Genomic DNA, 24,058 nt, shown 5'->3' with positions numbered 1-24,058 from the left:
AGACTCATATCAAACATATCCAATCTAAAATCAAATCTAGAATCGGCTTTCTATTTCGCAACAAAGCCTCCTTCACTCACGCCGCCAAACTTACCCTAGTAAAACTGACTATCCTACCAATCCTCGACTTCGGCGATGTCATCTACAAAATAGCTTCCAATTCTCTACTCAGCAAATTGGATTCAGTCTATCACAGTGCCATCTGTTTTGTTACTAAAGCACCTTATACCACCCACCACTGCGACCTGTTTGCTCTAGTCGGCTGGCCCCCGCTACGTATTCGTCGCCAGACCCACTGGCTCCATGTCATCTACAAGTCTATGCTAGGTTATGCTCCTCCTTATCTCAGCTCACTGGTCACGATAACAACACCCACCCGTAGCACGCGCTCCAGCAGGTGTATCTCACTGATCATCCCCAAAGCCAACACCTCATTTGGCCGCCTTTCCTTCCAGTTCTCTGCTGCCAGTGACTGGAACGAATTTCAAAAATCGCTGAAGCTGGAGACTTACATTTCCCTCACTAACTTTACATCAGCTATCTGAGCAGCTAACCAATCGCTGCAGCTGTACATAGCCCAGCTGTAAATAGCCCATCCAATCTACCTACCTCATCCCCATATTGTTTTTATTTACTTTTCTGCTCTTTTGCACACCAGTATCACTACTTACACACCATCATCTGCTCATCTGTCACTCCAGTGTTAATTTGCTAAATTGTAATTACTTTGCTACTACGGCCTATTTATTGCCATATCTCCTCATGCCATTTGCACACACTGTATATAGACTTTCTTTTTTTTCTATTGTGTTATTGACTGTACGTTTGTGTATTCCATGTGTTGTTGTTTCTGTCGCACTGCTTTGCTTTATCTTGGCCAGGTCGCAGTTGTAAATGAGAACTTGTTCTCAACTAGCCTACCTGGTTAAATAAAGGTGAAATAAATTAAAATATATATTTTTTTAAATTGCTGTTGTCAACCAACTTTCTCACTGATCATTATTCACAAATCATTCAGGATTATCCTTAATCGTGGTACCATCCGCATTAATGTAGAAGTGTTTAGAAACATATTATATTCTTATTTACAATAAAAGTGACTCCAAAATGACACAATTACATTTTGTGTTTGTGATTTCAAAGCAGAGGCTGTGCAAGAAATCCTGTCTGTGAATGTTTTGTGATGGACTGTAATTGAAGAAGTGGGATGGGTTTTATTTGTTGACATGTCTATTTTTTGGATTTTGAATGATGTCATTTTTTTTACCCCTTTCCCGCAATATATGTTGTATTTGATCGTTAAATGTCCCGTCCAGCTGGTGGCGGTAATGCACCATTAACATTGAATGCCAACCGCCGTTAAACCCCACCGAAGAAGAATGAGCACGACCGGCGAAGAAGAAGAACCTTCGGACGTCAGTTATGTGCGACACAGCGTGCTGAAGGACAAGCAGAATCGAGTGGAGGCACGAAATAACTTCAGGTGGCTATGGAGCTAAAATTACCGAAACATGTAGCTCACGAAATTCACGACTTTCAGCAATGAATGCCAAAACGAGTATTGTATTTAGAGCGACGCTACGGGTTATGTGGTGGTATTTCTGTCTTGTGTTGTAACGTCGTTTTGCTACGAGATGCGCACAGTAGGCTTATTATCACAGACCATTTTGTTTCATTATTAGCCAGCTACGATAACTTATCAAATTAGCTAGACATAACTTGATACATATATTGTTTAAACGTGGATAGCTTGTTTATGTGGTTAACATGTATACTGTATCAGTTTGCTAGCTAGCTAACTAGCTGTGTCTAAACTAACTAGTGATTTACAGCAGGTTTTCCCAAAATTGGTCTCCAGCCCATAAGCAGCTTGTTGCTACTCTCATTCAACCTGGTTATTTTACTGACACATGCTTAAGTCATTCAACCGAGTAACATGAATGTTGTAGGTAGTTAACATATTCATTCAACCGAATAAATTACTGAGATTGTTGTAGTTACAGGTCTGGCACGCCCATTAGGCAGCAGAGTGAGGTCGGTATTTTCTGAGCTAAACTGACCAAGACACACCTCCAACTAACTAGTACTAGCGATATGTCGAATGAATTCAAACAAATGTTTTTGCGCAATATTCCGCAATATTTTTTTGTATTTGTTTTTATGAGCGTTTATGTCCGCTTGTTCTCATGTTGGCTCGTTCGCTCCTTCTGTTCTGTGCACCTTCCCATTTACACTAGAGATCTGTTTATAGTGATGAGATGCTCATGTCTTTATCCCAAATGCGGGAATGCAGCCGACAAGTTTAGATTTAAAATACGCTCATAGAAACGCATTGGGCTTATTTTGGCCAGACCAAAAAAAAACTCTCGCTTTGCCTCTTTCTCCCAAGCCACTCCACTCAAAATAACAAAGATGAGAGATCACTTCTTCCTCTCTGCCAAGCAGTTTAAACTCGCTATTTGAGGTTTGGTCCAACAATTGGTAATATGGAGACATTATTTTGCTGTAATAGAAACACCCTGTTTGTTTCAACTCCTCAACTTTCGAGCAGAGCAGACACTACTAAAACGGATGTACCATTAATGAACATTAATGCTCAGTTTGTCACGCGCACGTTTTGGGCAATGTATCGCTAGCTGCAATTTAGTCAAATATTGTTATGCTAGCTGTTTAGTCTGATTTATAAATGTGCAATACGCTAAAACAAGTATATAAGCAATTGGTAACTCTTCTCACTCTGAGAAATAAGGTAAGCCTCTTGATTTCAACATCTGAATAAAGTGGACAAGCTAGCATGCTGTTCAAACAGTTGGAGACGGACAGAAGGTTGTGTTGATAACAATTCAACTGTTTTGCCTCGTTAACTATTCAGAACTTGTGAAATTCTACTCAGATCCAAGTTGGCTAAACTTGAAACATAAATATTAGCTGGCTACTCACTAGCACGTGGGCTTGTGCTTTAGAGATTATGAGACTGGTGTTCATTTTCTATAATGCCTGCTACCTAATTAATTCATGTGCATTATAATTATTATTATGCATGGTTCTGGTTAAATTTGTCACAATTGTTTTTTTTGTAGACAGAGCTGAAAGCCAGATCAATGATTATCGGGGAAAAAAGCAGGTACAACTATTTTGATAAAATGATTAGTGGTTGTGGAAGACTTGTATTCAACCTCGGTATTATTTACCTCTGAATTCATATTATTATTGCTGACTGTTTAAATGCAGTGCATTTGACCACACATTTTTACAGCCATGCTTATTTAGAGAACATTTTTTTTAAATCAACATGAGTTTTAGCCCATATCGCCCATCCCTTGCTCCAACACATAACACCTCACAATTCTGCCCAAAGACAATGAAGACGTTTCTGACCTAGTGGTATATGGGCTATTTACGTTAACGCTGATGCCTCCCATGATAAGCAGTGCCTACGTTGCCAAAGTCGGGCGCAAAATATTTATCTTATTGCGCTGTTTCCTCCCGCATGTTGTTGGACGATCAAATAAGTGAAAGTAATATAAAGATTGGGACATGCAAGTGATGCTTAATGATAATCATAAATGGATTTAATGTGAGCATTTTCTCCAATAAACAAATGACTAGCATGAACATGTTAATTTAACATTTGGAAATGTGAAACCAACCAGAACAAATGGAGAAAAAAATATATATAACAAATGATCAGCTCAGAACTGTGTGAAAATGCCCAAAACATGTTAACACCATATCCTAAGAACAGAAGTCAAAATAAAATGTACAGTATTTAATGGAATTAGGCTACTAAGTTCCCCTCCTTCTCCGTGGGCTTTATTGTAATGAATCAGTTCTGCAGGCTAATAAAGACTATGCAACAGCCTGTTTTACAAATGGTACCACATCGATGAGTATTCATAAAATTGTATTGTGTGCTGACACTAGGCTGCACAAGTCTTGTGTTTTACTTTTTGACTCGCCTAGGGCGGCAGAACTGCCAGGGCGGGGCCAGTGTAGCTAGCTAACATTATTCATTCACTAAATCTAATAAAGTGACAGATTGTTGGAGGTAGTTAACATTATTCATTCATTCACCCCGGTCTAGGATTCAACCTAATGATGTGACAGAGTGAATGTTAATCATTAATTGACCCATCAGGCTTTCCTCTGGAGATTGTCATCATGGCGGTGGCATCTTTATCCCGAGCTCTGCGCTCCCTGTCCCTCTCCTGGCCGGCTCTATTACCAACCCAGGTAGGCTCTAGTCTCCATATCTAATCAAACAGCATCATGGTAGACAGTGGGGACATCTATAATAGCTTTGTATTGTTTTGTGCTATACACAATATGTATTGACCAGCTGACTCCTATGACTGTTTAGACATCAGGACAGAGCACGGTCAGGCAGGACTAAGGCCAGATAGAGACCGTTGAAGTCGGAAGTTTACATACACTTAGTTTGGAGCCATTAAAACTTGGTTTTTCAACCACTCCACAAACTTCTTGTTAACAAATGATAGTTTTGGCAAGTCGGTTAAGGACATCTACTTTGTGCATGACACAAGTACATTTTCCAACCATTGTTTATACACAGATTATTTCCCTTATAATTACTATTTCACAATTCCAGTGGGTCAGAAGTTTACATACACTAATTTGACTGTGCCTTTAAACAGCTTGGAAAATTCCAGAAAATGATGTCATGGCTTTAGAAGCTTCTGATAGGCTAATTGACATCAATTGGAGGTGTACCTGTGGATGTATTTCAAGGCCTTCCTTCAAACTTAGTGCCTCTTTGCTTGACTTCATGGGGAAATCAGTCAAGACCTAAGAAAAAAAAATTGGCACCTCCACAAGTCTGGTTCATCCTTGGGAGCAATTTACAAACACCTGAAGGTACCACGTTCATCTGTACAAACAATAGTACGCAATTATAAACACCATGGGACCACGCAGCCGTCATATCGCTCAGGAAGGAGACGCGTTCTGTTTCCTAGAGATGAACGTACTTTGGTGTGAAAAGTGCAAATCAATCCCAGAACAACAGCAAATGACCTTGTGAAGATGCTGGAGGAAACGGGTACAAAAGTATCTATATCCACAGTAAAATGAGTCCTATATCGACATAACCTGAAAGGCCGCTCAGCAAGGAGGAAGCCACTGCTATAAAACCACCATAAAAAAGCCAGACTGCAGTTTGCAACTGCACATGGGGACAAAGATCGTACTTTTTGGAGAAATGTCCTCTGGTCTGATGAAACAAAAATAGAACTGTTTGGCCATAATGACCATCGTTATGTTTGGAGGAAAAAGGGATGCTTACAAGCCGAAGAACACCATCCCAACCGTGAAGCACGGGGATGGTAGCGTTATGTTGTGAGGGTGCTTTGCTGCAGGAGGGACTGGTGCACATCACAAAATAGATGACATGAAATGATGTGGATATATTGAAGCAACATCTCAAGACATCAGTCTTAAAGCTTGGTCTCAAATGGGTCTTTCAAATGTACAATGACCCCAAGCAAAATGGCTTAGGGACAACAAAGTCAAGGTATTGGAGTGGCCATCACAAAGCCCTGACCTCAATTCTTTAGAAAATTTGTGGGCAGAACTGAAAAAGCGTGTGCGAGCAAGGAGGTCTACAAACCTGACAGTTCCACCAGAATGGGCCCAAATTAACCCAACTTATTGTGGGAAGCTTGTGGAAGGCTATGTGAAACGTTTGACCCAAGTTAAACAATTGAAAGGCAATGCTACTATATGCTAATTTAGTGTATGTAAAATTCTGGCCCACTGGGAATGTGATGAAAGAAATAAAAGGTGAAAGAAATCACGCTCTACTATTATTCTGACATTTTCACATTTTCAAAATAACTGACTGATCCGAACTGACGTAAGACAGGGAATTTTTACTGTGAAACTGAGTTTAAATGTATTTGGCTAAGGTGTATGTAAACTTCCGACTTCAACTGTAGATTTACGGTCGTGGCCAAAAGTAGAGAATGACACAGGTGGGTAGGTGTGGGCAGTGACCAGTTGAAGAGCATGCATTTAGTTTTGCTTGCATTTAAGAGAAGTTGGAGGCCACGTAAGGAGAGTTGTGTGGCATTGAAGCTGGTGTGGAGGTTAGTTATTAACACAGTGTCCAGAAGTCTACAGAATGGTGTCATCTGCGTAGAGGTGGATCAGAGAATCACCAGCAGCAAGAGCGACATCGTTGATGTATACAGAGAAGAGTCGGCCCGAGGATTGAACCCTGTGGCACCCCTAGAGACTGACAGAGGTCCGGACAATAGGCCCTCCGATTTGACACACTGAACTCTATGATTGACTGTTGAAAGCCTTGGCCAGGTCGATGAAGACTGTTGCACAGTACTGTATTTTATCGATGGCGGTTATGATATCGTTTCGGACCTTGAGCATGGCTGAACTGCACCCATGACCAGCTCGGAAACCAGATTGCATAGCGGAGAAGGTACGGTGGGATGGTCAGTGATCTGTTTGTTAACTTGGTTTTCGAAGACCTTAAAGGCAGGGTAGGATAAATATAGATCTGTTGCAGTTTGGATTTAGTGTCTCCCCGTTTTGAAGAGGGGGATGACCGCGTCAGCTTTCCAATCTTTGGGGATCTCAGACGATACGAAAGAGAGGTTGAACAAGCTAGTAATAGGGGTTGCAACAATTTCGGCAGATCATTTTAGAAAGGGAGGGTCCAGATTGTCTTGCCCAGCTGATTTGTAGGGATACAGGTTTTGCAGCTCTTTCAGAACATCAGCTATCTGGATTTGGGTGAAGGAGAAATGGGGAGGCTTGGGCAAGTTGCAGTGAGGGGTGCAGGGCTGTTGACAGGGGTAGGGGTAGCCAGGTGAAGAAAAATGCTTATTGATAGTGTTTCCTAGCCTCGGTGCAGTGGGCAGCTGGGAGGAGGTGCTCTTATTGTCCATGGACTTTAGTGTCCCACAACTTACTGGAGTTAGTGCTACAGGATGCAAATTTCTGTTAGGAAAACAAAGGCTAGCTTTTTCAAAGGTAACAGTCTGGTGTGCTGTAGACAGCTAGCGGGCCGTGGCTAGCGGATGAGCATTCAGGCGACGTTGCGACAGAGGAGTCTGTTGAAAAAAACCCTTGGGCGGAATTGCGTTGGTAGTCCAGTCGTGATGGGTCGGCAGGGGTCCAGGTATTGTAGCCCAAGGACTGGCTGATGGGCCTCTTCAGCTTGCCGGGAGATGGGCCTAGCAATGGCTAACTGACCCTCTAGCTAGTAGCAAGTTAGCTGGCTTGCTTTTTACGGGAGTTCCGGTTCTTAAGTATTAAAAATAGCAGATCCATACCACATTGGGTGAGGAAGGGTTGCAGTAGAGTATATTCAGTCCGTAGATGGAAAGTGATATTAAAAAATATAAAAAACAAGGAAAAACAATATTTACACTTTTCCAATTGAGATGGTTTGGGATGAGTTGGACCGCAGAGTGAAGGTAAAGCAGCCAACAAGTGCTCAGCATATGTGGAAACTCCTTCAAGACTGTTGGAAAAGCTGCTTTGTTGGTTAAGACCTTGTAAGCAAGCATTTCACTGCGAGGTCTACACCTGTTGTATTCAGCATTTCACTGCGAGGTCTACGACACCTGTTGTATTCAGAATTTCACTGCGAGGTCTACACCTGTTGTATTCAGCATTTCACTGCGAGGTCTACACCTGTTGTATTCAGCATTTCACTGCGAGGTCTACGACACCTGTTGTATTCAGAATTTCACTGCGAGGTAAAGGTGTTTAACACTTTTTTTTTGGTTACTACATGATTTCATGTGTTAATAGTTTGTCTTAACTATTATTCTACAATGTTGAAAATCTTAAAAATAGAGAAATCCTTGTCCAAACATTTGACTGTTACTGTGTGGAGTATGTTTGAGTGAGTGAATTTGGAAAGTATTCAGACCCCTTGACTTTTTCTACGTTTATTTTTTAAACGTTAAAGCCTTATTCTAAAATGTATTAAATGTTGTTGTTTTTTCCCCTCATCAATCTACACACAATACCCCATAACGAAAAGCCAAAACAGGTTTAGAAATATTTGCAAATAAAATCTATCACATTTACTTAATTATTCAGACCCATTACTCAGTACTTTGTTGAAGCATCTTTGGCAGCGATTACAGCCTTCAGTCTTGGATTTGACGCAACAAGCTTGGAACACCTGTATTTGGGGAGTGTATCCTGTTCTTCTCTGCAGATTATCTCAAACTCTGTCAGGATGGATGGGGAGTGTTGCTGCACAGCTATTTGCAGGTCTCCGGATATGTTTGATCGGGTTCAAGTCCGGTCTCTGGATGGGCAACTCAAGGACATTCAGAGACTTGTCTCAAAGCCATTCCTGCGTTGTCTTGGCTGTGTGCTTGGGGTCATTATCCTGTTGGAAGGTGAACCTTCTCCAGAGCGCTCAGGACCTCAGACTGGGGTGAAGGTTTTCATCAAGGATCTCTTCGTACTTTGCTCCATTCATCTTTCCGTCAATCCAACTATTCTCCCAGTCCCTGCCACTGTAGAACATCCACACATCATGATGATGCTGCCACCACCATGCTGCATCGTAGGGATGGTGCCAGGTTTCTTCCAGACATGACGCTTGGCTTTCATGCCAAAGAGTTAAATTTTGGTTTCATCAAACCAGGGAATCTTGTTTCTCATGGTCTGAGACTCTTTGCGTGCCTTTTGGCAAACTCCAAGAGGGCTGTCATTTGCCTTTTACTGAAGAGTGGCTTCCGTCTGGCCACTCTACCATAAAGGCCTGATTGGTGGAGTGCTGCAGAGATGGTTGTCCTTCTGGAAGGTTCTCCCATCTCCACAGAGGAACTCTCTAGCTCTGTGATTGACCTTCGGGTTCTTGGTCACCTTCCTTACGAAGGCCTTTCTCCCCTGATTGCTCAGTTTGGCCGGGCGGCCAGCTCTAGGAAGAACCTTTTGGGGTTCCAAACTTCTCCATTTAAGAATGGAGGCCAGTGTGTTCTTAGACCTTCAATGCTGCAGAAATGTTTTGGTACCCTTCCCCAGATCTGTGCCTCGACACAATACTGTCTCTGAGCTCTACGGACAATTCCTTCGGCCTCATGGCTTGGTTTTTGCTCTGACATACACTGTCAAGTGTGAGCCCTTGTATAGACAGGTGTGTGCCTTTCCAAATCATGTCCAATCAGTTGAAATGACCACGGGTGGACTCCAAGTTGTAGAAACATCTCAAGGATGATCAATGGAAAAAAAGATGCACCTGAGCTCAATTTTGAGTCTCATAGCGAAGGGTCTGAATACTTTTATGTAAATAAGGTATTCTGTTTTATTTTTAATAGATTTGCAAACATTTCTAAACAGTTTTTGCTTTGTCATTATGGGTTGTGTAGATCAATTTTTTGAATTAGGCTAACTTAACAAAATGTAGAAAAAGTCACGGGGTCCGAATACTTTCCAAATGCATTGTGTTTGTTGTTCATAGACAGCAGGACAAATGGTGCTCCGGGCCCAGACCAGCTCCATGTTTCTAACCTGCTCTGGGTGGAGAGGCTTCCTGACTACATCCTGTCTGGAGCAGAACAGAAACGCATGGAAACAGAGGGAGAAATACACCGTTAGACCTATAGGCATGAAGAAGACTGGAGGCAGAGATCACTCAGGTAACCCTGTCCGTAGTACACCATCAGACAGACTAACCCCTACCTACACCCTACCCATAGTACACCATCAGACAGACTAACCCCTACCTACATCCTACCCATATAGTACACCATCAGACAGTGAGACTGACTGGGACAGACATACCATTGGTTGAGCTATATTTCCCTCCTAACCTATAGGCAGGGTTCGTACACATGGCATTGGAGGAGGCCATAAACAGAGATACCGTTGGATAGACTTCCAACGTCTCCGCTATGAACCAGGCAGAGAGGAGCAGACCTTCGAGGAGAGGGTGATGGAGGTCCGGTATGACCCCTGCAGGTACGAGAATTACTCTTGACCTTACCCCTGTTGGTGGCCCCCACCTTACCCCTGTTGGTGGCCCCCACCTTACCCCTGTTGGTGGCCCCCACCTTACCCCTGTTGGTGGCCCCCACCTTACCCCTGTTGGTGGCCCCCACCTTACCCCTGTTGGTGGCCCCCACCTTACCCCTGTAAGGCACCAAGCTGTTTTGTTTTAACTACTAGCACACAGCTCAGACACCCAAGACATGCCCCACCAGAGGTCTCTTCACAGTCCCCCAAGTCCAGAACAGACTATGAGAGGCGCACAGTACTACATAGAGCCGTGACTACATGGAACTCAGGTAACTGATGCAGCAGTAGAATCAGATTTAAAAAATAAACAGGTAAAAATACACCTTATGGAACATCAGGGACTGTGAAGCAACACAGGCACAGACACATGCATATAAACACACGTACACATGGATTTTGTGTTGTAGAGTAGGGGCCTGAGGGCTTAGTGTGTTGTGAAAATGAATTTATTGTAATGTTTTTGGAAATTTTGAAACTGCCTTAATTCTGCCGGACCCCGGGAAGAGTAGCAGCTGCCTTGGCAGTACATCACTGGGGCCATGCTTCCTGCTATCCACAACCTCTATATCAGGCGGTGTCAGAGGAAGGCTCTAAAAATTGTCAGACTCCAGCCACCCTGGACTGTTCTTTCTACTACTGCACGGCAATCGGTACCAGAGCGCCAAGTTGAGGTCCAATAGGCTTAACTGGTTCTACCCCCAAGCCATCAGACTCCTGAACAGCTAATTAAGGGCTACCCTGACCTCTCTTTTACACTGCTGCTACTCTGTTTATAATCTATGCATAGTCACTACCTACATGTACATATTACCTCGACTAAGCGGTGTGCCCACACATTGACTCTGTACCGGTACCCCTGTATATAGCCTGGCTTGTTATTTTGCTGCTACTTTTTAAATTGTTATAATTTTTTTCCTTCACTCTGCTGTCCAACTCATCCCGAACCATATCAATTTGGTTGAGGTCGGGGGATTTTGGAGGCCAGGTCATCTGATGCAGCACTCCGTCATTCTCCTTGGTAAAATAGCCCTGACACAGCCTGGAGGTGTTGTCATTGTCCTGTTGAAAAACAAATAATAGTCTCACTAAGTGCAAACCAGATGGGATGGCGTATCGCTGCAGAATGCTGTGGTAGCCATGCTGGTTAAGTGTGCCTTTTTTAATTCTAAATAAATCAGTCCTGCCATCAAAGCACCACCATCTCACCACCTACCTCCTTGCTTTATGGTGGGAAATACACATGCGGAGATCATCCGTTCACCCACACCACATCTCACAAAGACGCGTGGATGGAACAAATTTCCACCGGTCTAATGTCCACCGCTCGTGTTTCTTGGACCAAGCAAGTCTCTTCTTATTGGTGTCCTTTACTAGTGGTTTCTTTGCAGCAATTTGACCACGAAGGCCTGACTTGCGCAGTCTCCTCTGAACAGTTGATGTTGAGATGTCTGTTACTTGAACTCTGTGAAGCATTTATTTGGGCTGCAATTTCTGAGGCTGGGGAAACTAAGTTTTCAGACCGCCATTCCAGTTTCATCATAGAGCTTGGTTTTTGCGACTGAACTTGAAGAAACCTTCAAAGTTCTTGGAATGTTCCATATTGACTGACCTTCATGTCTTAAAGTAATGATGGACTGTTGTTTCTCTTTGCTTATTTGAGCTGTTCTTGACATTATATAGACTTGTTCGTTTACCAAATAGGGCTTCTGTATACCACCTCTACCTAGTCACAACACAACTGATTGGCTCAAACGCATTAAGAAGGAAAGAAATTCCACAAAGGAACTTTTAATAAGGCACACCTGTTAATTGAAAGCTGGTAGAGAGAGTGCCAGGAGTGCAAAGCTGTCATCAAGGCAAATGGTGGCTACTTTGATGAATCTAAAATATATTTTTTATTTGTTTAACACTTACTACATGATTCCATATGCGTTACACCGAGGTCGGATTCGCTTTTATCTTCGAAGGAATGAGCGTTGTACTCGAGTGGGATTGATTTGGAGGTGGAGGGTCCGTCATGGTCTGGGGCGGTGTGTCACAGCATCATCAGACTGAGCTTGTTGTCATTGCAGGCAATCTCAATGCTGTGCGTTACAGGGAAGACATCCTCCTCCCTCATGTGGTACCCTTCCTGCAGGCTCATCTTGACATGACCCTCCAGCATGACAATGCCACCAGCCATACTGCTCGTTCTGTGCGTGATTTCCTGCAAGACAGAAATGTCAGTGTTCTGCCATGGCCAGCGACGAGCCCAGATCTCAATCCCATTGAGCACGTCTGGGATCTATTGGATCGGAGGTTGAGGGCTAGGGCCATTTTCCCCCAGAAATGTCTGGGAACTTGCAGGTGCCTTGGTGGAAGAGTCGGGTAACATCTCACAGCAATAACTGACCAATCTGGTGCAGTCCATGAGGAGATGCACTGCAGTACTTAATGCAGCTAGTGGCCACACCAGATAATGACTGACTTTTGATTTTAACACCCCCCCCCCCCCCCCCCATTATTCAATTTCTGTTAGTCACATGTCTGTGGAACTTGTTCAGTTTCTCAGTTGTTGAGTCTTGTTATGTTCATACAAATATTTACACATGTTAGGTTTGCTGAAAATAAATGCCGTTGACAGTGAGAACTTTTATTTTTAGGGGAAAAAAACTTGAATGTGTAGGTGTTCTAAAACTTTTAACCTGTAGTGTATCTACTGGTCTTTTTCTATGTGAATCTAGAAGACGTTCGCTGTCTAAGTGATACCTGGTCTTTTGTAACAGATCTGCAGAAATAGCTCTGGTGGCAGGAGGCAAGAGGAAGCGTTGGATTATTGCTACAGAGAACATGCAAGTTGGAGACCTCATTAAAACCTCTGGGACTATCGGCCGCATGGCAGGTAAGACCTCCATCCATCCTAGCTGCTGCACGGTGTGGACGTTTCAGACTCCTGCCTTATTGTATTTGTTTTATTTTATCCTTAATTTACCAGGTAAGTTGGGTTAGGGTTAGGGTTAGGTTAGGGTTACGTCACTATCGGCCGCATGGCAGGTAAGACCTCCATCCATCCTAGCTGCTGCACGGTGTGGACGTTTCAAACTCCTGCCTTATTGTATTTGTTTTATTTTATCCTTAATTTACCAGGTAAGTTGGGTTAGGGTTAGGGTTAGGTTAGGGTTACGTCACTATCGGCCGCATGGCAGGTAAGACCTCCATCCATCCTAGCTGCTGCACGGTGTGGACGTTTCAGACTCCTGCCTTATTGTATTTGTTTTATTTTATCCTTAATTTACCAGGTAAGTTGACTGAACATTCTCATTTACAGCAATAGAATAGTTACAGGGGAGAGGAAGGGGGATGATTGAGCCAATTCTAAGCTAGGGAAGGTTTGGTGGCCATGATGGCCAGATTGGGAATTTAGCCCGGGCTAGACCCACCTGTCCTCTCCACAACATAATTGAGCTGTTTCTAACCCACCTGTCCTCTCTGCCAGATAATGGAGCTGTTTCTATGCCACCTGTCCTCAAGATAACGGAGCTGTTTCTAACCCACCTGTCCTCTCTACCAGATAATGGAGCTCTCTCAAGTCTGTTATAATGTATGTTGTCTCCAGTCTGATGTATATTGTATGTCTGTATAATAATCTAATGTTTCTGTCATGATGTCCTCTCTAGTTTCGGCTAAAGAAGGAGACTCGTTCCCCCTGGGAGCTCTTCCTGTTGGAACTCTGGTCAACAACCTTGAACTGTATCCTGGGAAAGGAGCCACCTACATCCGTGCTGCAGGTAACCTTTACCCCTAACGACTGACCCCTGATCCCTATCCGTGCTGCAGGTAACCTTTACCTCTAACCCCTGATCCCTATCCGTGCTGCAGGTAACCTTTCCCCTAACCCCTGATCCCTATCCGTGCTGCAGGTAACCTGTCCCCTAACCCCTGATCCCTATCCGTGCTGCAGGTAACCCCTGATCCCTATCCGTGCTGCAGGTAACCCCTGATCCCTATCCGTGCTGCAGGTAACCTGTCCCCTAACCCCTGATCCCTATCCGTGCTGCAGGTAACCTGTCCCCTAACCCCTGATCCCTATCCGTGCTGCAGGTAACCTGTCCCCTAACCCCTGATCCCTATCCGTGCTGCAGGTAACCTGTCCCCTAACCCCTGATCCCTATCCGTGCTGCAGGTAACCTGACCTCTAACCCCTGATCCCTATCCGTGCTGCAGGTAACCTGACCTCTAACCCCTGATCCCTATCCGTGCTGCAGGTAACCTGACCTCTAACCCCTGATCCCTATCCGTGCTGCAGGTAACCTGACCTCTAACCCCTGATCCCTATCCGTGCTGCAGGTAACCTGACCCCTGATCCCTATCCGTGCTGCAGGTAACCTGTCCCCTAATCCCTATCCGTGCTGCAGTTAACCTGACCCCTAACCCCTGATCCCTATCCGTGCTGCAGGTAACCTTTACCCCTAACCACTGACCTCTAACCCCTGATCCCTATCCGTGCTGCAGCTGAACAATCTCCATCTCATACATTAGAAGTGGAATAATAATAATGAGTCTGATCACTATTGAAACAGTTTTATTGTGTTGTAGGTACAAGTGGAGTGTTACTTCGTAAAGTCAGCGGAACAGCGATTGTACAGCTACCATCTAAACAGCAGATTCAGGTGAGATTACTGTCCATCTAAACAGCAGAGTCAGGTGAGATTACTGTCCATCTAAACAGCAGAGTCAGGTAATATACTCACTGTTGTCTGTTTTGGCTGTCTAGCCTCGTTTACTCTTTACGCTACCGTGAGTCTCGTCATCTGATCATTTTAAGATCTATTATTTTGAAATAATATCAATGTATTTTAAGACATTTACGGATGTCATAAATCAATGATTTTAGAGGCCTGTATGATGACTTTAAATGGTTTGACCATCTGTTTACACTGACTACCTCACCAGATCTAGATTATAGAAGCTGGTGTTCTGACTGCACCTCATCAGATCTAGAAGCTGGTGTTCTGACTGCACCTCACCAGATCTAGAAGCTGGTGTTCTGACTGCACCTCACCAGATCTAGAAGCTGGTGTTCTGACTGCACCTCACCAGATCTAGAAGCTGGTGTTCTGACTGCACCTCACCAGATCTAGAAGCTGGTGTTCTGACTGCACCTCACCAGATCTAGAAGCTGGTGTTCTGACTGCACCTCACCAGATCTAGAAGCTGGTGTTCTGACTGCACCTCACCAGATCTAGAAGCTGGTGTTCTGACTGCACCTCACCAGATCTAGAAGCTGGTGTTCTGACTGCACCTCACCAGATCTAGATTATCGAAGCTGGTGTTCTGACTGCATCTCATGGAGCCATGACTACATGGAACTCTATTCCACATCGAGTAACTGATACAAGCAGTAAAATTTGATCTAAAAAAACACCTTATGGAACAGCGGTACTGTGAAGCAACACAAACAGGCACAGACACTGTAGATATGTGGTAGTGGTGGAGTAGGGGCCTGAGGGCACAATGTGTTGTGAAATCTGTGAATGTATTGTAATGTTTTTAAAATTGTATAAACTGCCTTAACTTTTGCTTGGATGCCAGGAAGAGTAGCTGCTGCCTCGGCAGGAACAAATGGGATCATAATAAATACAAATACCAGATCTAGATTCTAAAAGCTGATGCTCTGACTACACCTCACCTGCTCTTGTCTTCTGTTTCCAGGTGATTGAGACATGCATGGCCACAGTGGGAAGGGTGTCCAACATCGATCACAACAAACGGATCATTGGTAAAGCTGGCAGGAACCGTTGGCTCGGCATCCGGCCCTCCAGCGGCTTGTGGAAGAGGAAAGGTGGCTGGGCCGGACGCAAGATTAAACCACTTCCCCCCATGAAGAGTTATATTAACCTGCCTTTAGTGTCTGCCAACTAAATGTGCTAAACTCTGTATGCAACAGGACATTGCAGGAGACGCCACCTCTTCTTTTTAGATCGTTCAGAGGCAGTGATGTTAATGGACAGAGCTGTCAGTGATTTCAATTATGTAGTCTTGTGACAATGTTTTGGTCTGTTATGTGTTAGTATAATTTAATTATGCCAATGTGCTTTCATCAATTGAAAGCCCTTCATCTATTTTATGACAATTTGTAAGATTTCTTGTTTGCATAAAATAGACGCAGACCAGTCTTTAAATAATAGGTAATAGAATTTATTCTCGGAGCGCGCTCCCACTCAAAACACATGCCTCAGTTTAAATACAGATCATGACGTCATTTCACTGTCTTAAACGAACCCCCCCCCCCCCCCTCTCGACAGGACAAAGTAAGGTGAAGAGTTCATTCTACCTTACTAACACACTCCCAGATAACTTTTGACTCCTCAACATTATCGATCACCACTGAACTGACAGGTTTAATTAACAGAAACCCTAGGAATGCACTCACTGCCTAATCTAAAAACCACAGAGCTACGTTTCAGGTTGGGTCAACCATAGGCTAACGACCATGTGTTTACACAGTCCACAACCCAGTTCCTGCCCAGTTGGAAATGGTTTTATTACTCCTTTCTCCTGTCACATTTCTTCTTATGAACTCATAGTCTATTAAACATACAGAGTATAAGTTTACCTAGACACAATTCTATTTAAAACGGGGATATTGTTTATCCATAATATATTCAACAATCCACCCTGAAAATGACTAAACAATTCATACTTTCATTAAACACTAAAAGAAAACTTCAATGATATCCTAAGAATAAGACAAACCAATACTCATATGTACATAATCAACGCCCATGACTGTTTTAACCTACATCAGAATCTTCATTCTACTTATCAGGATTTTCTGTTAATCTTCATGAAAAAACAGTCTATACATTGAAACAAGAAAACATCTACATTTCCTAAACATCAAATTTGGTCTCGCGAGTGAAAGGATCCGGATTCTTCTATTACGTCCAAGCAATGTATTTTGTATTCCACTGGTCAGAGCTTAGGATTGGTCCATATATCTCCATCTGAAGTGTCATCAATTTCTCCAGAGTCCTGGAAATGATAACTTTCATACACTCAATCAACCACGTCCGTACAAAACTAACACAGTCACACAGGTGAATATAGTCCATAACACAGCGATCATAACATTTTTCCATCTTCCAGACACACAGTCAACCCAATTTAGTCAGAGAAGTATCCACCCCTGAGTTTATTTCCAACTTGTGAACTAGGGTGTGTAAACCAGACAAGGCCTTGGTCACTGGTCCATCCTAACTGTATATCCTGGAGTCAAACTACCTATACACCCCACCCTCTTCAGCCAGCAAACATCCAAGACTATTCTATTCTGCCAAGTCATTCATTACATCTCTAAAATAATTGGTGAAGCGCTGTGGATTTTTAATAGATATAATTGATCCAATCCACATTCTCATTGAGAGTGGACCAAAAAAACAAATCTTGACTCTAATCCTGCCAGGATCTAATTTATAGCTTTGATCTCATCTGCCACCCTTGGAACCACAATGTTATTAATAGAAACCCTATCATCAAAAGACCCAGACGGAGTACTTCTTTTCTCCTGTTTAGTCAACACAATGAGTGTAAAAGCCATTCTCAAAATGTACCAGTACACATACCTCTGTTCAATTAGCCAGTAATACTCGGCCATCATGTCATTCTCCCACACATTCAACAGATGTGAGCCCTGAGCCTCCTTATCTTACTGAAATCCCCAGAGCTCAACCAGTCTGCCAAATCACTCATCACCCCATCAGTAGTAATATTCTCTGTCACATTGCAGGTACTGACTTCCCCTACATATTTCCCATAAGCACTATACCGGGCCAGACAGTAATAATCTCTTATCACTGTGAAAGGAGGAAGCCTAGATTTTAGAGGAACATGTGGATATAAATAGTGCAAATCCACACATTGTTATCTGGCTTTCCTGCTTTCATGAATAGCTTTACTATACAGGCTGTTCCCTTAGGTGAATAATTCCATTTCTGAACTATCCACACCGGCTCTTGGCTCTGGACAATTCCACAGGCAGTATCTGCTTTGTCCAGGACAATGCTTGTATTCTGCTGCCTATAGAGCAACCAGCTGCTCTAACTTTTTCTACCTGGAATGCACTAGGTTATCAACTGAAACCCTTACTTTCACTACACTCCATCTCCTTCCATGCTGGGTATGTAGATTTATGTAGCCTTCTCACATGATGTGAGCTATAACTTGTTTCCATGAACTACACAGAGACTTGCATATATGTCTTCCATAATAGCTACTCTTAGTCCTGTACTGCCAAGGAGTCAGACACCACTTGGTTTACATAGAACTCCACTGAGACATCCCTCCCCAGCCTACTCTCACTTCCTGTTTATCCAGATCAAGTGATCTCTTATGCTTGGTTAATACTAATTTCTCCTTGTTTAACTATGTCAATATTACCCTCTGGCCTTCTCGGGTTCATGGTGTGGTATTAAGATCTCCAACCATACAGCACAGGATGGACAGCTCACCTATAAAGCCCCACCCTCTTCCAGAAAACACATCATTAGCAAGAGTCAGACACATTTTCACTTCTATGAACAAGAACAGTGAGGAAAGGACAGGTAAGGTATTCTTCATTCGAGAGATGGCCCCCAGAATTCTGTTAATTCCAGTTCTCCTCTCGAACTCTATTGTTCAACAGTGCCAATGTGTCTTACCCTCCCGCAGTGTGATATGAATCCGGGTAGTTCTTTCTGCTAGCTGTCACCAGTAGTCCTTGGTATGGTCCCCCCAACAGGCCTCAGGGACTGGATTGAGTTACTTCACCTGTAGTGCATAAAATCTTGGACATACAGGTTTGGTTAACAAACAGTTTATCATGTGTTCTATTATTAGCTAATATATATATTTTTTTTATCAGTTAATTATCCCGTAGGTCACATCCTATTCTAGAACACAATTTACCCATCCCCCCTTTGTCTACTCTTTAACAATGACTTATGTAAGATTAGTAAATTATCCTTATGTCTGACATCATCATGTAGGAGCCCCTTTTAATTTTCCACATGTCCAATTCTCCCTTGGGCGTCCATTCATGTCAATCCAGTACCAATTCCCTGTCAAGTTTCTTATCTACTTTTAAGAACTATCTGCGCTACTTATATATTTTCTTAAACATATATTTACCAATTTAAACCTTTTCTCTCATATCTCTCAAATAACACTAAGCTTCTAACTGTTTGACTTTATCTAAAATCATTGATTTTAGAAAAAACATGTCTATGAGTGGCAATCTCTAAATTCCTTACATTTCCTTAATCAATCTATCTTAATCCTAACAATAATCCTAAATCATCATAGATGTCCTATATTCCTGTTAAATGTAATGCTATTTAAAAAAAACTCCTAATAGTCAAACAAATTCAAAACAAATGCTAATCATATCAAAATCCTTCCTTCACTAACCAGCTCTTTCCTTCAGGGACCCTCAGTATTCTATCTGACAATAACATGAATTGAATATATGTTGCAAAGTGTGGAATACCTTATCTACAGTAATTTATCACCCCTAAGAACTGAAACTTATTTTTCTATGTAATTCCCTGCGCTATTGGCTTAATATATCTCCTATCCAAACCTCAATCTATCCTATCTTCCCCTATTTATTCTCAATGATAAATAGGATTTTTTTTTCTCTGTTAATAGCCCATTCAAAAACTTCACAGCTAATGTTGTAAAACAGAATCCTGAACCACTTTCTCATTTGCAGTTCAAACAATAATTCTAACCTCCTAACCTAAACTCCATTATAATGAATTTAATATAACTAGTAACTCAATATGACCACATTCATTATACCAATGACTCTCCCCTGAGGCTGATCAGACCTCAGAAGACAGTCATGATAAGGTCAATAAGTCAACCCACCCTTTTATAGTCAAGTTCTATACTACATTAGAGATATTAAAAAAACCTTTATCCTTAAAAATCTAAATTCACTTGTGTAATTTAAAACTCATAAAATAAAAACTCATAAAGTTCCATTTTTGAGCGTGCCTCTTTAAAATACCTTTGCACCAAAACAAATAGTCCTAACAAATGTTTTATGTGTATATATTTGCAAACCTTAATGATTAATCAAAACTTCCAGGCCTTTCCAATTTGGTCGTTTATGGCCTCATTCTCCCCAAGATTATAATCCCCGATATTTAATGAAAATATAACGTATTTGGCTCCTTCAACTCACATTTACATCTCAATAAAACAAAACACCATCTGCGTGTTCCTCAAGGAAAAACAACTTGCCCCTGTTACGTATGTCTACGTATCAAGGGAAAAGCTCAAATAACCAAATTCAACCTAGCTAGTTTCCCGAAACATATACAATTATGCTTTACTATAGAGGTTGCTTTTCACCATTAATACCCTGACACTGTTCCACATAATGGAAACAGTGCTCAAATTCACTGGTGTTACTTAAACAATCAAACCAAGAATCAATAACCATCAGAATCCATTATCACGATGTTTTACGATTCAGACATTCAATCTCCCTTTCTCATGGCCTAATTACAGTCCAAATAAACTCCACAAATCAATGATACCCACCTAGCGAATCAGCTGCTAGTTTTTAGCATCTTTCCTGACGACTTACATACTCCTTTTAAAAATGTATTTCGACATTTTTATCAACTTCTTAAAAGTAACTCAACAATAATGCACGCATTTTCCTTCTAAAAGACACGAAGCATTTTCTCCATTACCCCCAGTCACGACATCATTTCCGTGGCGACGAAAGCCTCGCGAGTGATGTCATCAACAAGCGCTCAACCTTGACTCATATCGCAACGATTTTCAACTCATTGTAAATAATGGTTGGCTGTCTGCAACAACAGTATTTCGGGTTCGATAAACCAAACCTAATTTATCACATCTGTAGAATACTGAATTAGAGTTTACAACATCAATCAACATCTCTCAATTCGCTAATTTTATAAAAACATTTCGATGGACACAAATCTATTGTAATTGTTCCCCGTTATTATTCAGAATCAATTTGATTTAAGTTACTGTCTCGTCTTTGATTTAGCATTTTAATTACGACTCTATTCCCAATTTATTATTCCCAACAGATCATTTAGTGAACAGACATCGTCTTGCATCAAAATTAGCTCCGTTCTTATTTTAAGTTGAATGAATTAGTCTTTCAATTTGAACCAAACAAACTATTTAAAACGTTCATTTTATATCTTATACCAATACTAGTGACTATAACTTTCTCTGCAAAACAATTAGTTTAATTACAACCAAAAACTCAAGACATATAAGAATATTTTTTACACCTCAGCTGGGAACCGAACCCTGGACTGTAGGTTGTGAGTCTGCTACGCTCACCACTATACCACCAATGCTATGGAACTGAGATTCTCTGCAAATAGACCGAATTTACAGTTATCTGTATTTGTTACTCCGGCATCTGAACAACAGAAAATAGCACTAATTTAAACGCCCAAAGTTTTCCCTCAATTAGGATTCTCATTCATCTCGCTCCCTTGGTGCCTGACCCTTCTTTTTCGTTTTCTTTACCCAATTGTCGCCTCTGACCTTTCCCTTAGTTAAACTACAATATTGGTGGTGACGTCTTTTGCAGGGAGTGTTACACTCCCGGGCGAAATGTCCAATTTCTTTACAATTAAAACATTTTCTCTTTTTCTTTTGGCTCGCCTTATGCTCTATTCTCGACTTTATTCCTTTTTCTACCTCTATTATACCTCCCTCGGCTTCAGCAGGATTCACATATATGGGTGATAATCCCGCAGGTAGCTCCTGCAGCCGTATTCTCACCACCACTATTTCATCGACTAAATTACCTCTGCATTTTTGGCTTATTCGAGAAGGACATAGTTTGATACCCTCACCTACACCCAATTGGTTAATCTTTTTTTCATCTGCGGGAGTGGAGAGCAGCCCATCTTTGCTCCTTTTAGGCTCAGTACTTTTTTCACCCTCAACTCTCTTTTTTGCTTCTGAAAGCCAAACTCCGGCTGTGTATAACCCCTGTTTATTCTGCTTTTTCACATTATTACCACATTCCTTATGTATCTGTTTTATAAGGGATTCCATTTTTTCTTCATTTAGACGGCCATCAAAATCGTATTTCTTTCTCCATCTTAGACCGAAATCGATGTTTCTCTTGTCTTTCTGTTCCATATAACGCTCGTCTCCCGTTAGTTTCGGCACTTCCTTTGAGGAATTTATACCCATCTTTAATCCTTACCGTTATGTAGCTATGGTATTTAATCACTTACCTATGTTCGTGTTTTCTATGAATCTGCTATTTACCGTTACTTAGTAACTTATGTTGCTTCTCTGTCTGACTATGTGTGTGACTCTTTAATGATAATCAGTATGTATTTTCCTTCCTGGAAGCCTCATCTATAGCTGACTTTTGATTTGGACATTACATTTCACCCGTATACAATTATAAGCTCATTATAAACTATTGTTCCTTGGGACTTTCAACGTTAATTAATATCTCATATCTCACTACTCTAGAATTAGCTTCCCTCTCCTCCCTGGATATTAATCTCTTTCAGTATTGAATGGGTTCAGTGATTATGTTCGCCTAGAATTGCCCTGCCTTCTCACCAAGCCTAATTTATCCTCACCTGTTTTAATATATCTATCTGCTACTTTTCATAGTCAGACTACTTCCCATATACAGATAGACTATTAGGTAAAAACTTTGTTTAGGTATGTTTATTGAATTATTGGCTATCCTATTTGTACAGAATGAACGTCCCATCTAACAATACTTACTATATCCCACCCTTAAAAAATCTTTTGGTTTGCAAGGCCAAGATTGATTAAGTCCTAGTTTACTTTCGGTAGTGCACCTTACCACGAGTCATTTCAGACTCGCTTCCATCCTATCGATTTTGGTTACCCACAAAGTAGAAACCCATTGTATTTGTTCAAAATATTCAAGCAACTATTATTGATTAAATCCAAACTCCTTTAGCACCTTCAATCAAAAATATCTTAAATAATTCCTCCCAAATTCGAGAATGAAGACCATTTACCTTCGTCCTGTAGACTGGGAAAGCAATGCCGGTTCGATTCCGTCACGTTCTCTGTCGACCTAAGATATATATACCGGCCTGTTATTAAACCTCTGCTGGAGGCCAGGACTTTTAAACGAGTCCAACCTTCGGCTTTTCCCTTCGTGACAGAGAAGATGACAGAGAAGTTTGTGGAATCCGGCTCGAAGGACCAATTGTTAGTATAATTTAATTATGCCAATGTGCTTTCATCAATTGAAAGCCCTTCATCTATTTTATGACAATTTGTAAGATTTCTTGTTTGCATATAAAATAGACGCAGACCAGTCTTTAAATAATAGGTAATAGAATTTATTCTCGGAGCGCGCTCCCACTCAAAACACATGCCTCAGTTTAAATACAGATCATGACGTCATTTCACTGTCTTAAACGACCCCCCCCCCCCTCTCGACAGGACAAAGTAAGGTGAAGAGTTCATTCTACCTTACTAACACACTCCCAGATAACTTTTGACCCCTCAACATTATCGATCACCACTGAACTGACAGGTTTAATTAACAGAAACCCTAGGAATGCACTCACTGCCTAATCTAAAAACCACAGAGCTACGTTTCAGGTTGGGTCAACCATAGGCTAACGACCTTATGTGTTTACACAGTCCACAACCCAGTTCGTGCCCAGTTGGAAATGGTTTTATTACTCCTTTCTCCTGTCACATAATTTCTTCTTATGAACTCATAGTCTATTAAACATACAGAGTATAAGTTTACCAAGACACAATTCTATTTAAAACGGGGATATTGCTTATTCATTTATCCATAATAAATCCATAATATATTCAACATTATGACATGGATTTTGTGAAATGAAATGATTTAACTGTCTGAAGTGTTGGTAAAGAATGAGGCTTGGGAAGTAGACAAGGTTCCAAACATTATTAAACACAGCTGCTCCTGGGGAGAACTTGCAACACATTTACATCCATAGTGAAACATTCAAAGGTTAACCCATGTTTT

At 41.7% G+C, this 24,058-nt stretch overlaps 1 protein-coding gene and 1 long non-coding RNA gene across 3 annotated transcripts; one reads left to right on the top strand and one right to left on the bottom strand.

The window, feature by feature from the left end:
* Window positions 1-1,385: 1,385 nt before the first annotated feature.
* mrpl2 (mitochondrial ribosomal protein L2) lies at window positions 1,386-17,546 on the top strand. Of its 2 annotated transcripts, XM_031804773.1 has the most exons (9): window positions 1,409-1,483; window positions 3,081-3,124; window positions 4,139-4,233; window positions 9,464-9,641; window positions 9,822-9,963; window positions 12,786-12,901; window positions 13,677-13,787; window positions 14,596-14,669; window positions 15,712-17,546. In XM_031804773.1, the coding sequence occupies exons 3-9, from the start codon at window positions 4,162-4,164 to the stop codon at window positions 15,919-15,921; spliced, it is 903 nt and encodes a 300-aa protein (XP_031660633.1). In that variant the 5' UTR covers window positions 1,409-1,483; window positions 3,081-3,124; window positions 4,139-4,161; the 3' UTR covers window positions 15,922-17,546. The 2 variants fall into 2 exon arrangements, with proteins under 2 accessions (XP_020332970.2, XP_031660633.1); XM_020477381.2 differs by lacking the exon at window positions 3,081-3,124 and having other exon boundaries at window positions 1,386-1,483.
* Window positions 16,176-20,885, bottom strand: LOC116357450 (uncharacterized). Its single transcript, XR_004205423.1, has 2 exons — window positions 20,590-20,885; window positions 16,176-18,823 (listed from the first exon to the last, which is right to left on the bottom strand). It is a non-coding gene; the product is annotated as an uncharacterized LOC116357450 (long non-coding RNA).
* Between the last annotated feature and the right edge of the window lie 3,173 nt (window positions 20,886-24,058).

This window comes from Oncorhynchus kisutch, linkage group LG25 (genome assembly GCF_002021735.2).
Source record: "Oncorhynchus kisutch isolate 150728-3 linkage group LG25, Okis_V2, whole genome shotgun sequence".
Classification (NCBI taxonomy): Eukaryota; Metazoa; Chordata; class Actinopteri; order Salmoniformes; family Salmonidae; genus Oncorhynchus; species Oncorhynchus kisutch.
This window is presented reverse-complemented; position numbering and strand designations above follow the sequence as displayed.